This window comes from Equus przewalskii, chromosome 26, assembly GCF_037783145.1.
Source record: "Equus przewalskii isolate Varuska chromosome 26, EquPr2, whole genome shotgun sequence".
Taxonomy (NCBI): domain Eukaryota; kingdom Metazoa; phylum Chordata; class Mammalia; order Perissodactyla; family Equidae; genus Equus; species Equus przewalskii.
Window position 1 is genome coordinate 20,509,055 of NC_091856.1, and position 17,320 is coordinate 20,526,374.

The window sequence follows — 17,320 nt, forward strand, 5'->3', positions numbered from 1 at the left end:
TATAAAGTGCTTAGCCAAGTGCCTGGCACAGAGTAGCTCTTAATTAATTGAGGAGTACCTGTTATTTGAATAGTACCTTTTTTGGATGGTGATGACAGCCAAGGTTCTTTTTCTATTACAGAGCATACTTGGATGTTAATGAATTGAAGAACATTCTTAGACTGGATGGATCAACACACCTCAATATCTTCTTTGCAAACTCCTCGGAGGAGGAATTGGCGGGAGTAGCAACTTGGCCATGGGACAAGGAGGCCCTAATGCACTTAGGTGAGAATTAGAAACTTCTTCAGGAGGAAGCTGGATTAGAACAGGAATAAATTTCATACTGACGATGATGATGAGGTGGATCATGATTATGATGGTGGCGGTGGTAGTGGTGACAGTGAACAACCCTTTTATTTATCATTTTTTAATTTTACAAAACTCTTTAGCTTTCCTTATCTTTCAACTATCAAGCAATGCTCTGAAAAATAACACAATATTGTTAACCCTGTTCTACCAGTGGGGAAACTGAGATCCAGAGAGGGAATGGGGCTTATTCAAGGTCACACACAAGTCAGTGGCAGAGTCACGGTTGAAATTCAAGTTGCCAACTCTGTTCATTGATTGCTTTCTCCTGATACCCCTTGCATCTTAGTTTATGCAAATATCTTCTCAGCCTGGTAAGCACATCATGCTGGCACAGCTAGTCGTGTTGGTTTGAAAGACACCAAAGGGGCAAGAGAAAGTGAGTTTGTAAGAACTCCTTGTTCTTCCATGTTCCACCCACAAACAACACCAGGAACTCTTCTTACGTTCAAATTATGCATATCCATAAACAAGACACGTGTTTATACAAAACAATCACCAAAACTCAGAAATGACAATGGTTTCTGAACCAGGCCCTGTAAGTAAACATCGTAGTTCTTTAATTTTGATTTTTCCATGCTCTCTTCCAGTACACGTCTATATGTAGACGTCTTTTTTAACTTATGCATACTTGGAATCATAGCATAGATGCAATTTTGTGTTCTTTTTTCACTTTATATTGTGCTATATAAATTTTTCCATGTTATAGCAGTCTTCACAATTACTTCCCATCCAACTTTTTTCACTTAATATTACAAGAGAAAAGTGTCACTCTGGGTTATTTGTGTTTTTTGAAAGATGAGATTTTTAATGGCCACGTAATATTCCGTTGAGTGAGGGCACTGCAATTTGCTTAACCATTTTCCCCTCAATAGAATGTTCCTATTATTTACACCAATGAATAGTGATGATTCAATGGGCATCTCCATCTGAGAATGGTAGAGCCCAGCAGAGTGACATTACTGGATGTTTCCTCATTCTGCCTGGTCTCTCAGTGCTACACCCGGAGTGCAGTAGCTGCTCTAAACCTCCGATATCTTGGAGATGAGGGACTCTGCAACTTCAGACAATGATGTTGTGCTGAATCAAACTCTAAAGTTAGTTTCCTCCAGTTTGCTGTCATTTCCCAATTGCTTTTAAGAGAATGAGACCAATTTGTGGGTGTGTGTTCACATGTGTGTGGTTGTGTAAACAGACAGATAAAAAGACAACTATCTAGTGGTTCTCAACTGGGGGGTTTTATCCTCTAGGAGACATTTGGCAATGTCTAGAGATATTTTTGGATTTTCCAAATGAGGAATGCTACTGCATCTAGTGGGTAGAAGCCAGCAATGCTGCTAGTCCCCTCAATGTCCACCAGAAAGAATTATCCAGTCCAAAACATCAGTAGTGCTGAGGTTGAGAAATTCTGAGATAGATGATGGATACATAGATGGGCAGACAGACACAGACAAACAGGGGTTGGACAAAGAGAGTGTGCAACTTAAGCAAGCTTGAAGGTGATCAGCTTGCATCACGTGCCTAGTGTAATGTACAGAAATCATGCTGGCTTAGAGCCAGAATACATGGTCCTTCTCAGCTGCGACTTCACTTAGCAGTATGGCCTTAGGCAAGTCTCTTTCCTTCCCCAGGTCTCAATTTCCTCAGATTTTAAATGAATAGGTCAAACTAGACGGCCTCCAGGGACCCTTCTCAGTGCTGAAATTCTGTCCTCTTGGAAAAGCAACCAAAAGGGCCTTGATCAGAATCTTAGAAAGGTTGAACAGCAGGCTTCTAAAGTTAGGGGAAAATGCTCCTGATAATTCCACGAATTTCAGAGACTGGCTCAGGACCAGGAATACGGAAGGCTATAAATCCATAGCATGTTATAGTATTTCAGGATGATGTCAGGCTCAAGCTATTTCACCTTTTAAGAGAAGCAATGAAACAAGATTCGGGCCCTGTGCTGTCGCTCTGTGAAGAGGGGTGAATTGGGAGGGGATGAGGTAAAACAAATAGAGCCAGCCTGGACATTAAGTCTGCAACCCTATCATGATCCCTGGAAATGCCTGTGGGGTCCTGCCCACTGCCAACCCCCCACCCCCCCAGCATTACTTCAGTGTTGAAACCTCATGGACAGACAGAGAACCACTGGCGTTATTACAGCTGTTTATTTTAGAGCTCACCAGAGATGTAAAGTCACTTTCCCAAGATCACACAGCCAAGGCAAAGCAGAAGGAGGACGGCAAAGCAGAAGGAGGACTGCAACCAGTGTCAGGATAATTCCAGCTGACATCCAGGCTGCCACCTCCCCATCCTGAGAAATGGTGATTGTGAGCAATTCCTCTGCAAGGTGCCCCAATCAACCCAATTTATTAGAACCATTCTTTTTTACCCTTTCTTTTTTTTTCTGCTGTTCCACCATGATCTCTGGAAGAAGCCTTGGGTGGGAAGGGGATTATGTTTCATATTATGATTGACAGAAAATAATTGAGAGAGATTTCCTGTCTCAATTTCTCTTCCTCCCTGCCTTTGCCTGCCCCTTCTCACACACACGTGTGCGTGCACACACACCCCCACACACCCTCTCATACGTCTTTATCTTTGTGCTAGAAGGCTCTGAGCAGTTCAGAATTAATAGACTCCGTGAGCCCCATGACTGAGCAAGCTCGCCCTCCCGCCAGTTCCATCTGAGATAAAACTCCCCCCACGCCTCCTTCAGGCTTGCCAGTACAAATCAGCAAGGTCCTGCCTCCTCATCATTCTTTTGTTAAGACGCTGCTCTGCACTTAGTTACTACTTGCAGGGTGCTCAGACCTGAATTTTAACCCTCCCTTAAACACACTTGGATTTTAAAATTTAAGTATCTCTTTCTGCCAGCCTCTGCATATTTCTCCACTGCCTAGAATGAACAGGGAAAAATGCTGTCCATTGGTTCTACTGAGATCTCTTCCATGTATCTCCCCAAGCTAAGCAATCCTCGATCTTCGAAGACGTGTGAAGCAGATCACCACTTCTCAAATTAGAACATACAGACAAGTCATCTGAGGCTCTTGTCAAAATACAGACTCTGATTCTGTATGTCTGGGATGGGACCTGAGATTCTGCGTTTCTAATCACCTTCTGGGTGCCTCACTCTGAGAGGCAAGTAGTTAGTAAGTAAGGTTCTCACTGTATGTCAAGCGCTATGCTGGCTGCTTACATGTCATTAGTTAGATCTCAGGAAACTTCTTTAGTTGGGTCAGCATTCAGCCAATATTCAACATGCATTGAATGAGATGCCATATTCTGGGCCCTGTGATACACATTAGCAGTAGAACTCAGATTATGAGCCTTGGCTTTAGAACCCAAGGATCTTGGGTTCAGATTCCAGCTTCACACTTACTGATTCTTGATCATGGGTCAGTTACTTCACCTCTTCATGAATCCATGGCTCTCTCATGGGGTTGTGAAATGATGAAGTGTGATTGTACATGTGAAGCACTCAGCACAAGGCCTGAGGATACTTAATAAACACTCGAGAAACATTGGCTACTAGGATCAGTGTTATAATGGTGGACACGACGTGGTGCTGACCTTCATGGATGTTCATGCTCATTGAGTACAGAAGTGAAGCAGTGGGGTTCAGAGACAGTAATGGACTTGTTCAATGTCCCAGAGTTGGTGAAGGCAAAATGAAACCTGGAACCGAGGTGTCTGACTAGGAGGGCTTCCTTTAAACAAAAGCACTTAGAATGTTTGTAAATCAGGGTGTGCCTTTCTTTCTAGGGAAGAGGTTGCAGCAGAAATGTTTACCAGGCCAGAAATCGAAGTCCTTGAATCCTAATCATGCCATTCCTGTTAAGTGGTTTGAAGTCACCTTAGATAAGTTGCCTCACCTCTTTAAGCTTTAGTGTTTCCATCTGAAAAATGAGGGGATTGCACAAAATGACTTTCGAGACTCCTTCCTACTCCACTGATGATTCATAGCACAAGTCATAACAGCTTTCAGGGTAGTGGAGTCATAGGGTGGAGAAACCTGTGTTTACTTTGGGAAGCACCCCATTTGCCCTTGATTGGTTTGGGGATTCCTGCACTAGGAAGCACAATGCCCAGCTTGCTTAATGCTCTGGTTTTCTCCTTGCAGGTGGCATTGTCTTGAACCCATCTTTCTACGGCATTCCCGGGCACACCCACACCATGATCCATGAGATCGGGCACAGCTTGGGCCTCTACCACATCTTCCGAGGTATCTCGGAAATCCAGTCTTGCAGCGACCCCTGCATGGAGACAGAGCCCTCCTTTGAGACCGGAGACCTCTGCAGTGACACCAACCCAGCCCCGAAACACAAGTTCTGCGGCGACCCGGGACCAGGGAATGACACCTGTGGCTTTCATAGCTTCTTCAACACTCCTTTCAACAACTTCATGAGCTACGCAGGTAGGGCCATATACTCTGTAGCGTGCTTGGGGCTGGATGTCAGATGTGGGCTCCACTCCTGGCTCAGAGTAGCCTTGAACAAGCTGCTTACATTCTCTAAGACTTCTTCATCCCAACAATTCCTCATCCCAAACAATCGAGATAATATTCCTTCCATGAGCAGCTCAGGAGTATGAGGAAGATGCTGTATCTGAAAGTTCCTCAGGATGACACTTTAGGAAGTTGACTAGGACTGAAAGTCAAGAAACCTGAGTAGAAGACCTAACTCTGCCACTAGGTTACTTAACACCTTTGGGTCTGCCATGTGTCCTTGCTGGGCTCACTTTTCTCAAGAAAATTTCTATTTGGATTTGATCTCCATGCTTCCTCCTAATTTGGCAGCTGTATATTTGTAAGCAAATGGTTGTTGAATCTTTTTGTAAAACACAAAACTCTCACACTCTGATGTTTTATTATCAAAAAAAGAGTATGCTTTTGGTTTTGCAAATATGAAATTATTACACGAGATGGGTGTGGTTTTCTCCCAACTGCGTATATCCTATCAGCGCCCTTTTTTAAGGACTCATTCTTTGGCTTCTAGGATACCTGTACTTTCTTTTAGCAAATATCAAGGCCACTTCTAGCTCTTATAGCATGTTTGGCAAATTAGAACAAGATACCCCTTCCTCAGCGCAGTCAGAGCCCTCACCACTGGCCCCTTAAGCCAACAGTCCTTGGGTAAGACATGATCCACAAAATTGCACATGGTAACCCAGTGTCAAATTCTATTGTAATATTCAATTTAGATGTCTCTTTCCCCAACTAAAACAAGTGAGTTCTGTGAAGGCAGAGAATGGCTCTTGTACATCCCTGTATCCTCAGCACCTAGCATAGGGTCTGATACTTAATAGATGTTTGTTAGGAAGAAAGAGAAGGAGGGGGAGAGGAATGGAGGGAGAGAGGCAGTAAGGGAAGAAGATGAATAAATTCTCTTAGAACAGGTATATAAAATCGATTCTTGTCAATAACCATATCTCTACTTCTGTAAAAGTTTTTTATTCACAAAGGACTTTAATACACACCATCTCATTTAATTCTCACACAAATCTATGGAGTAAGAACTATCCCCGTTTTACAGATGACAGTGCCGAGCGAGGTTCACCAAAGTCATTTGCCCCAGGTCACACATATGATGCCAAGTATTGTTTTTTTTCTCTTTTACTTTTGTGACACTCTTCAAAAGAGGCCTAGCTGATGGTTGAGTGGGATATTGAGCAATTTGGGTGGGTTTGGCACTCTGTCTCACAGGTCTGCCTTGGCGGGCTTCCCCAAGTGGCTCTGTGAGAGGAGTTCTAGGCCTCTACCTCCCCTTGAACCAGGAAAGCCCCCTTCTAACAGTTTTTCATTTCTTTTGGGGTTTTGCCTCAGATTGCGTTTGAAGAGAGGATTTCCCTACTGAAACCCAATGAACTCAATGATCCCCATTGGGTCTTCCTGCTTTCCTATCTGGGCTGATGACTTCTGAGGGCCTCTCCGGTTTAAGATTCATACAGTTCAAACCTGAGGTCTCTTGAAGGGTTGGCAACCCACCCTTGGCACCATAAAGGGTCTTTAGGTTTAGGTCTCTATAAAAGACCAGAGTGCTGGGTATTTCCTCAAAAGCAGATTCCCACTGGACTCCCATTCCCAGCCAAGCTGACATCCCACATCCGGTGCCCTGTCCCCTCACACAGCCCTGCTTACGTTCCATTTCTGTAGCACCTTTCCTTGGCCAGCTCAATGCACATGGAAAATAAACAATAACATGAGTTTGGAAGTTTGCCGGCCTCTTAGAAGCCTAGGAGCTGCCACTAGCTACCAGACCCCCATAAACTAAATCTTTTTTTGTTCCCCTTTGTACAGATCTAAAGGGTGATTGATTTACTGTTGTTTTTTAAAGGAACCCCTCAGCTCAGTGACCCATTAACAGCAGAACTAATTCACTGAGCTACGATAACAAACTTACACCCGCAAAAGCGTATTCAAGGCGACCACGAGCTTTGAAATGTTTGTTTTCCTTAGGATCTCTGATAGATGAGGTGACAAAAGCAGCTGGATGAAATTCAAAATGCAGAACGAAATCGGGTTCTCAGGGCTGAGGAGAGAGATGCACAAGGGCTCTGCTGTCAAGGCAAGAGGGTGGAGACTATACTGGGTCCACTGCTTCTGGATCCTTCCTTCCTGGGTGCTTCTTCCTCAGGCTTGGTCTCTAGCTGGGTGAAGAGTCTAGTGCTGTGCTATCTAATAGAACTTTCTGTAAAAATGGACATGTTCTGTGTCCGTGCTGTCCAGTATGATAACCATTATCCATATGTGGCTACTGAGCCCTTGAAACATGGCTAGTAAGACTGAGCAACTGAATGGTTAGTCTTAAGTAATTTTAATTAGTTTAAATTGATATAACCACACATGGCTGGTGGCTGCCATATTGGTCAGTGCATACATGCAGTAATTATTGAGTGCCTATGATATGCCAAGGCAGTTCATAGGTTTGTCTCATAAAATCCTCAAAATAATCCAATGAGGTAAGCGCTGTTATTATCACACCCATTTTGCAGATGCAGAAAGTGTGGTTTAGGTAGCTTAAATAGCTTTCCCAGGGCACACAGCAATAAGGCAAGCTTTTCTTACTGTGGAGCCTGTGGTATTAATCAGTAATTATCTGGCTCCCTTTCTGATACTAGGGAAGGTTGAGAGGGTCCCGTGTGCTCAGATCAAGCAGGCACCAGGCAGCTGATGGGAGCAAGCCTAGTTGAGCACAGGTGAGTGTGGTCACGCTCAACTGTCAGATAAACTCTGAGCAGGTAGAAGAGTAGCAGCTTGGACTCCATTTCCTGAAGATAGTACGCCATAGGCAGCCCACCAAGAGTACCCTCTCATCAGGGCCTCCTTAAGAGCATGGAAGCCAGACCTTCTCCAGTGTCTTGTTACTATCTTTCTGTGTATCAGGGCCTTTTTTGTGTGTGAGGATGATTGTCGCTGAGCTAACATCTGTGCCAGTCTTCCTCTATTTTGTATGTGGGACACCACCACAGCATGGCCTGATGAGCAGTGTGCAGATCCGTGCCCAGGATCCGAACCTGCAAACCCTGGGCCACTGAAGTGGAGTGTGCAAACCCAACCACTATGTCACCGGGTAGGCCCCCTGGACCATGTAATATGCACATATGCTTTGACCCAGAAATCCCACCTCTAAGGAATCTATCCTCAGAAACTAAATCAGTTGATGTGTTTAAAGATTTAGTCCTAAGAATGTTCTTAACACTCTTCATCCTCCAAATATTAATTAGGCATTTACTATCTGCCAGGCAGAGAAGAAAAATGCTTCTATGTGTGAACAATTGGAAACTGCTTACAGCCCAAAGAGAATAAATTGCTGAAATAAGTCACAAGGCATCCATATGATAGAGCATTATGTGGCTACTAAAGGTGACACAGAAGACGATTGAGGGGCACGGATAGAAGCAAGAGTAACATAGTGGTACAGAGCATGAAATTTGGAGGCTGGGGACCAAACTTGAATCCTTCGTGTGCTAGCCTTTGACGCTGGACAAATTACTGCTGCTCTTTGAGCCTCAGTTACTTCGTCTGTACTGTGGAGGATCCTCATACTTAGCTTGTGTGATAGTATCTGTAATCATACAGGTAAATAACTAAGAACTGTCCTTGGTACCATAACTAGTGCTCAATAAATGACAACTAGTAGGATTATCTGTTAACTACTTAACATGAAAACAGTCCAGAGCCTTATGTGTCGTGTCAGACCTGGCATATATATTGTATATATAGAAATATATATAAATAAATATAAAATATAAATAAATATTTATAAACATATATTAAATATAAATATACTTATTTGTGATATATATGCTTGTGATGATGAGAATTATAGAAATTCACTGTAGATATCCACATAGACATGTGAATACATACACACTAAATATTAGTTGTATTATCTCTAGGTAATGAGTTTAGGGTGATATTTATTTCTTTGTAACATTTTTGACAGATTCCAAATGTTCTACAGTGGATATGATCATTTATTGTTATTACTATTATTATCATTATTTTTAAAACAACAGAAAAATATGGATTTTTACAAAGGGCAACTTGGTTATTCTTGCACTAGACATGGGTTAGCTAGTTAAATGCTCTCCTCAGCCTTAGGAGGCAGGTAGCATCATTGCTCCCTATGTTACAGTGGGTGAAGATGAGGCTGTCCAGGGTCAGCATTTTGCCCAGGTTCCAGAGGGACTGGAGGTACCGAGTTCCATGCCCTGAACCTCCGTGCTTTGTGGCCTCCCAGCTGCAGATGGAGATGTGTTCTTGAGAGCAAAGTCCAGTTAGCAAACTCAGGACACAACATCAACAGCATGGAGACTGATTCAGGCTCCCAAGGCGCTGAAATCCCCCAAGTCCTTTCTGCTTAGGGACAAGATGGGGACAGAAGAACAGGGTGGGGCTAGCTGGTCCTGGAAACTGGGATCAAGTAGCCACGGATGTCAGGAGGGGAAGAGTGTGGAGGCAAGAAGCCAAGCGGGGCTGGCTCTAGACATTAGCTAATTGAGATGGAGCATTTGTGATAAACGGAAAACCCTTTGGTACCTCACCCAAGATTCTGATAGCAACTAAGTCTCTAAGTGATGGATGGACCCTGGGGTAGATAGTTTCTGCCTTCAGCTTTAAAGTTCAGATAGATTCCTGTTCCCCTGCCAGATTCTATCACCTACTCGTTTTTCAAATGCTTTTTTATTGAACAACATAGAAATGGCTAATTTTTAAGTTATAAAGGGAAAATTCACTTCTTTGGGAAGAGAAAAGCGAACAAATCAGAGTGTATAGAGAAAAAAAGTACTCCTTTTCCGTCTCCATTCATCTTGATAAATGCTTCATGTGCTTCAGCTCATTGAATCCTCTGTGTAGTGGGGTTGATTTAATGTCTTCAATTTATACATGAGAGACCCGAGTTTTAAAGTTACTTCCTTCTTTTGGAAATGACTGATTCGTATTGTAGTCTATGCATGCACCTTAACATACACGGTGATTCCCCTATTAAAGTGGTATTTTTAATATTTTTACTATATAAATGATGATTCAAAAAAATCCCTGTACGTATATGTTTCCCATGTTTATTCACAAATATCTACTATTGAATTCCTAACTGTGATATTGCTAGATCAAAGAGAATGAATACTTTTTGTTCCTTTTTTTTCTGCTTCCTGTTTTCCAGCACTCACACACACAAGCACTATGCCCAATCATGAGACAGTGAGCATGTACTGAGCATTTATTATGGTTCTTGGTGCTCCACTCTCCTTAATTTGCAGCTGTCTTCTGAAATAAGCACTCTTGTTGTCATCATTTCCACTTTACAGGAGGGGAAACTGAGACACTGACAGCATGAAATATCTTGCCCATTTCACTCCAGATCCTTCATGCACTAATCTAACTATATAGCCCAATTTCCTTAGCCATCATACCCTTCTCCTGCATCTACCCTATCCGGTGGCTTTTCCAAGGCTTTAGGGATGAAGTGTAAAGTTCATAGCAACCAAGAAAAACATGTCCAAACTGAGACATTTGGACTCCAGGCAATGGGGAGCCATAGAATGTTTGGTATCCAAGGAGTTACATGGTGGCATCTGTGCTTGAGAGAGATTTATGCAACTAGTGCTTGCTAAGGGACACCAGGCTCTTCCACTTCCTCCACATATATGAAGGACTTCCCCAGTGTGGTGGAAAGGAGACTGTCAAAAACTACTAAGGGGATTGGAGGCAGCTTCTGTGTACCCCCGTCCTTGAACCCCCGTCCTTTGCCCGAGCTAGATTCTCAAGGTCACGTCCAACTGCCCAGCATTCGCCCAAACTTATTTTCTGTTTGTTTGATAAGGGGAAGTGAGTTTACACTGCAGGATTCCCAGTGCTGGATTTATTTTAATATCTGGCGAGCCCGGGGCTCCTCCGTCTGGGGCCCAGCTGCAGAAACCCCGACCAGGCAGACACCTCTGGGAAGTGGTGTTTTTGGAAACCAAGCCAAAACAATGCCTTGCCCTGCCTCTGGGGCAGCTGAACAAAGCTGTTGAAGGGAGAGATGGGAGGCAAGCTTCTTCCTAGGGGGGGCGAGTCTTGGGTCACGGCCTTCAGTTGGCATCATAGAAAAGGGAGAGTAGGACTGAAGGTCATTAGATTTGAAGACATTTAAGAGATTGTATTCTGGCTTCCTCAGACTCAGGCTCAACTGCTGTTTATCAAGCACCTGCAGGATACTTTACCCATACAAGCTCTCATTTACACTCAGACAGAAGTTCTCCTATTGATTAGAAGCCTGGCCTTGGAGTCTTGACTTCCCAGGTTTGAATCTCAGATCTGTCCCTAGCTCTGTGATCTTAAAAAAGCTGCTTAGCCTCTCTCAGCCTCAATTTCCTCTTCTGTAGAATGGAGAAAATGATAATATTTACTCCAAAAATAGTGGGAGAGTTAAATGTGTCCAGAGCACAGTACCTCATGCCTGGTCATACTAAGCACAAGGTAAGTGTCCCAAAGACAGTACTGTGTGGAAGGTGTCATTGTCCTCATACTCCCAGCATGGACACTGAGGCTGGATTCTTCCTAGGTCAGCCTGACTCTATGGCCTGCGCTGACTGCATAGGACACCATGCCTCTATGGTCCTCCAGCTCCCTCCCCTGCAATCCTTCAACCTTCTTTCCCAATCTTAGCTATGCCATCTGGTAGACCTCAAGTATCTGCTTCTTCAGAAGCCTTTCTGGGTTACCCTCCTTCCGCAACACGCTGTCTCCTATTTATCAGCGGTCAGCATCACAGAGTTTAATGCCCTTGTAATAACCTTGACTCATACAACAAACTGGCCTTCAATAGACTGGTCACTCTTCAAGGGCAGGAATGTTTTCAGTTTCATCTTTCTGTGGCCCTTGGCACTGAGCAGGGAATATGTAATAGATGCTCAGAAGGTTTGTTTGAAGAACAGTGTCACTCCATAAATAAATAGCAGAATGAATGAATGAGTCGATGAAAGAACGTGAAGGAATGAGAGAAGGAGGAAGTGAACGCATAAAGGAATGAGTGAATAAACAAGCAAATGAATGAATGAATGAATGAGAGATATTGAATGAGTGGTGCGGGAGGGAAGGAATAAGGGAATGTGTGACTTACTGGATTTAGGATTACTGGGAGGATTTGGAGCCCAAGGAGAGCAGCTTGTCTTGCCCTTGTCCTTAGCCGTGACCTCTGGGTTGCTCACTCTCCAGTCTCAAATGTACTTTGTCAGTTCCATCCGGCCTCCCTTTCCTCCTGTTCCCTCTCACCTGTGTCCAGAAGTGATGACTACCCTAATTTGTTCACAGATCATTAACTCTTGAGCACTGGGAGAGGCCAGCTCTGACTTGGCAAGGACTGGGGTGCTGGCTCTCTGGCCACCAGGTGACGTCACAATGCTCTCGCATGCCGGCCTGTGCAGCCAGGTTCTTATCTCTGTCTCTGCCCACTTGCAGATGACGACTGCACGGACTCCTTCACGCCCAATCAAGTCGCCAGAATGCACTGTTACCTGGATCTGGTGTACCAGAGCTGGCAGCCCTCCAGAAAACCGGCGCCTGTCGCCCTCGCCCCCCAGATTGTGGGCCACACGACCGAGTCTGTGAAGCTGGAGTGGTTCCCGCCCATCGACGGCCACTTCTTTGAAAGGTGAGTGTGGCCTGTGAAGTGTTGATCTCTCTCTCTTTCCTGCCAAGAAGAGGGAAACTTGGAAGGGAAGTGGCCTAGTAGAGGGATTTTGCTGTGTTCTTTGTCCTTGCTCTTGTTCAGTGGCTGCTACCACCACCTAGCACAGGGACTGGGCCATCTAGGCAAGCTGTAAATTTGGGGGTCAGGGAACAAATGAACAATGGCTAATAGAAAGTAATAAGTAATAATACATATTTTAAGCAAATGAATATTTAACTTTATTTTATTATTGAAAATTTGGAATCCTCTATTGCCAGAACCTCCTCTGGGATAGAGGTACTGGTCTCCTCTCCATGAGCTTGGGAGTTGAAACTGTCTCTGGTCAGTGGGAAAACATCTTCATATACATATGGTATATTATATGTATATATGTATATATATGTGTGTGTATATATGTGTGCATATTCATATATGATATGTGAATACACATGCAAGTATATAAGATACATAATTAGAATCTTGAACTGTGCCCAGGGTTTCTTTGTAGAACCGAAGGTAGAATTTTTAGAAGACCAGGGAATGATATACTGAGGCACAAGATACCTCAGTCCTGCTCCCCATTCTGTCACTTACTACCTGTGTGGCTTTGGGGAAGTCACTTTCCTTCCCTGGGTTTTATTCTCCTCCCCTGAAAAGTCAGTCTAATGATGCCTCCGTGGCCGGGAGGTGGAGCTCTGCATCAAATGGACTCTGTGGTGCCTTTCAGCATGGAGACCCCTTGAGGAGCTCAGGCTTAAAGGGAACTAGATTTTAAAGGGTCATGAGATGGACTAAGCCATTGACACCTGTCTTGGAATTTAGCTATAATTTAGGGATTATAGTATATTACCCTTCTCGGCTCTTGTTGGGGGTGCTTTATCCAATAATGATGATGTAACATTGATGATGTTGAAAATAATAACCAGCTAATGATTAATTAATAGTACTCTATTATTGTGGTTGCCGTCATTATCAAGTGCTTACTCTGCGTCGGATCCTGTACTCACTTAATCTTTCCAGTGACTCTATAAAAGGGGAATCATCTTTTTCATTTGCTGGATAAGCCTGGAATTGGAGCTTAAAGAGGCTGAGATATTTGAACAAGAGCCCAGAGAAGGTGCTGGGGGCTGGGCTCCGACTCACATTTTGCAGTACTGTGTCTCAGGTTCCCATTGCTTTTGTTAAGTCCTTCCAGAACTCGAGTTATGAAGGAGGTGTTCCCCCTCCCCTGAAAAGAACCACAGAAGTTGGCAAGGAGCTCCCATTTACCAGTGTGTGCGTATGTATGTGTGCGTGTGTGTGTGCACATTTTGTGTCAGTATAAAAATATATTAGACCATGGCACCACATTAAATTTGGGCTGTAATTGCCCACACTACCATCAGTCCCTGAATCTAGAACGTTCCTTTGGCAGCTGGGTGAAGCGATCAAGGGGCAAGGAAATGCTGTCCCTAGGCTCTCTGTAGAAACCCCCTTCCCCCTGCCTCAGCCACCCTCACTGGGAGCTCAGAGCTGGGTTTGGGAAACCTCATGTGACACTTCAGAACAGGCTTTCCAGCAGCCTGTAGATTTATTTATTTTTTCTGTGGCGATGAGAAGTATCAGACTCTTGGTCAAGCCTTGGCCTCAATTCCACTTACAAATGGAAGTTTTGTAAATGAAGCTTCCTGTGTATGTATTCAATTTGTATTTCATAAAGCAGTTATTGTCCATTAAATAAATACCATCTGATTGTTGGAAACCTATTGGAGGGTTAATTGTTGTGTAATGAGATATGTCTCTATTACATAGTGCCCTCAGCTTCAATCAATATGTTTTTAATAACCTATAGTCAGTTGGTACTTGAGGCGCATACAATAGCTATTCTGTTCAGTCTAAGATTTCATAATGGAATTATCATATGTTAAATTAAAACTGACATTTTAGAAACATGTCTAATTAGGGTTAACAGCTACGTAGACCGTAGTCTATAGCTAAAGGAAGTCGGTCAACAAGTTCAATAAATTGTTGTAAAGAAATGGAACAATCACTCTCCCATACACACAGAGTTTATACTCTGTAAATTGACTTAGTATGAAGTGCATAAGCTTTGATGTCAGATTGTCTGTGTTCCGTTCTCAGCTTCACCACTCCTAGTCTATGCCACCTGAGCAAGCCATCTCACCTCTCTGATCCTCTATGACCTTCTGAGTCTTCTTTCATAAAAAAGGTGTTAATTGTGCCCACTTCATCTGGCTTTTGAGGGGAATTCAACAAGATGACATCTGTGATATGCCTAGCACGCACATTCTATGTTCAAGAAATATTAGCTCCATCTTGTACAAAGTTTTCCAGGGCTGTTCAGTTACTTGAAAATTCTCTTTCCCTGCAAAATCTCTGGTGTTTTCCACTACATCCATCAATGCCAACCTCTTGCCCCTGGCCATCCTCATGTCCTCCTGCTGTTCCTCACATCTGTAGTCTAAGAGAATACAAGGGTTTTCCTTAAGAAAACATATTCAGATCCTCCCACAGCCTGTGTCCTCACACATGGGCAACTGAATAAATAATTCAAGGCCACCCTTGGCTTTTTTAACTCCTTTATTTTTATCTGTCTTGCAAACATGTGTTGACTGGATGGTTTCAGTTATCTGAAAAATCAACTGTGGTATATTGGAAGGAGTACTGGTCTGGGAACTGAGAGACCCAAGTCTGATGTCTTTGCGATGTCATCTGTTTCCTTTTCCTCTTCAGCCTCAGTTTTCTGATCTATAGGCCAGAGGATATCTAGCCTTTCTCAGCCAAGATTCCTCTTCCGAATCTCAGAACACAGACCCGAGTGACTATTTCCTCAGTTCTCCAAGGATGGTACATAACTAGTACCATTCTAGATGCATTCGAGAGAAGTTAACTCATCTGTGGATGCCTTACAGAAGCGCTGTCAAATAGGACTTTCTGCAGTAATGGCAGTGGTCTGTGTCTGCACTATCCAATATGGTAGCCATTAGCCGACTGTGGCTGTGGAATGCTTGAAATGTGGTAAGTGTGACTGAGGAACTGAATTTCTAAATTTATTTCATTTTAAATTTAAATAGCCACATGTGGCTGGTGACTGCTGGTTCAACAGCCCAGACTTGGAGCTTTAAGCTTTGATTCTCATGGAACCTGGGTAAGAAAGTTGGTCTCTTCCAGTGTTAGTATCCTGTACTTCTGCAATTTCATTGTGTGTGTGTGTGTGTGTGTAGGTGGCCATAAAAATCAAATAAATAAGAACTCTAAGGTAAGAAACATGTATTATACACTCTCTGGATGTGCTGGATTTGCCGTCTGATTTTGGTAAAGCCCATATTGACTGCTTGACTTTCCTAGCTATGACCTTGGTGTGATTACTTAGTACTCTTGATTCTGAGTTTCCTAATCTATAAAATGGGACTATCACCCACCACACCCAGAATCACACTACTGCTTTTTAGTTGCTGACTTTGCTTTGACTTTTGTCCTTCTCTCCCCAATCCATTCTTCATTCAGCATGCAGCCTGATCTTTTAAAAATGTGAATCAGAACATATCACCCCATGCTCTACAACTCTCCAGTAGCTTCTCATTATTTTATGTGTAATCTACACGTAGTCTGCAGGACCGTCCCTAATCTGGCCCTTGCCTACGTGTCCAACTGCCTTTCTTACTGCTCTTTCCTTCATTGGTGACTCTTGCCACTCAGGCTTCTTCCTGGATCCCTGTGGACTCAGCCCTTTTTTCCTACTTAGATCTTGTGCATACCTTGAGACTGCACCTGGAATGCTTTACATCCACTCTTTGTGTCATCCTTTTGTGTCATTTAGCTCTCCCCATAAATGGCATCCCCTCACTAAGGTCTTCTATGACTGCACCAATCTTAATTAGCCCAGTGTGCTCTGTCCCCCCTTATTGTCTCCTATATCATCCATTTACTTTCCTTCAGAACTTATTGAGTCTGTAATTTTATATCTGTTTACCTATTTGTTTATGGACTGTTGCCTCCACTAGTCTGCAAGTTCTATGATAGCAGATACCACATCTAATTTACTCACTGTTGGTGGTCAGTGTACAGTGCTAGTGCTTGTACAGTGCTAGTACCTGTACAGTGCTAGTACCAGAGGCTGTTCAATGACTATCCATTCAATGAATCAATGAAACAATGAATGAACACGTGAATCAATGAATGAACATGAGGGAATGCACTTTGTGGAGCTCTGTGCAAACAAGGCACATTTCCTGTCCGATGGATAATGGTTTGTTCACTCATCAACGTATTTATTGGGAACCTAGGATATGTCAAGAACTCAGTGAAGTGCAGGTGACTGTATGTGTATTATCTAAAATAAAGCATCTAAAGAAATAGAAAGAAAGGTTCAATGGCCATTAAGATCAGTGTGGTTGCTGATTCCCTCCCAGGACGTTTGTAATCTCATTGTCATCTTAAAGCCAGTCATGTGACTCAGAGTCATGCACAGATTGTGGTCATTGTAATGGAACTCTGCCCTCCACAGTGGTACTGAGAAAGTTTCTCTCCCCACTCCTTATTCCCTGCCTACAAGTATATTTGTATGATTAATATTATTCCTAGTTCAGAAGTAACTCATACATATTCAAAATATATAGAAAATTCAGAAAACCAGAAGGAATAAAAATGGGGTGAAAAATCATCCTATGTTCCATCACCCAGAAATTACTGCCAACAATATTTTGTCACATTAAGGTTATTTGAACAGCATTGAGATGCTGCTTTAGATTCAGTTTTGAATATGGCTTTTTCACTTAACATTATAGTTTATACTTTTTCCATGAAATTTCCATAATCTTTATAAATGTTTT

The 17,320-nt window shown here is 43.1% G+C and overlaps 1 protein-coding gene across 1 annotated transcript in view; it reads left to right on the forward strand.

Moving 5' to 3' along the window:
* Positions 1 to 17,320, forward strand: part of PAPPA (pappalysin 1) — a 236,698-nt gene that overhangs the window by 52,917 nt on the left and 166,461 nt on the right. Inside the window, exons 3-5 of the mRNA XM_070596239.1 lie at positions 122 to 267; positions 4,454 to 4,747; positions 12,278 to 12,470. Of these exons, the coding sequence (XP_070452340.1) occupies positions 122 to 267; positions 4,454 to 4,747; positions 12,278 to 12,470 (633 nt within the window). The remainder of the gene's footprint in view (positions 1 to 121; positions 268 to 4,453; positions 4,748 to 12,277; positions 12,471 to 17,320) is intronic.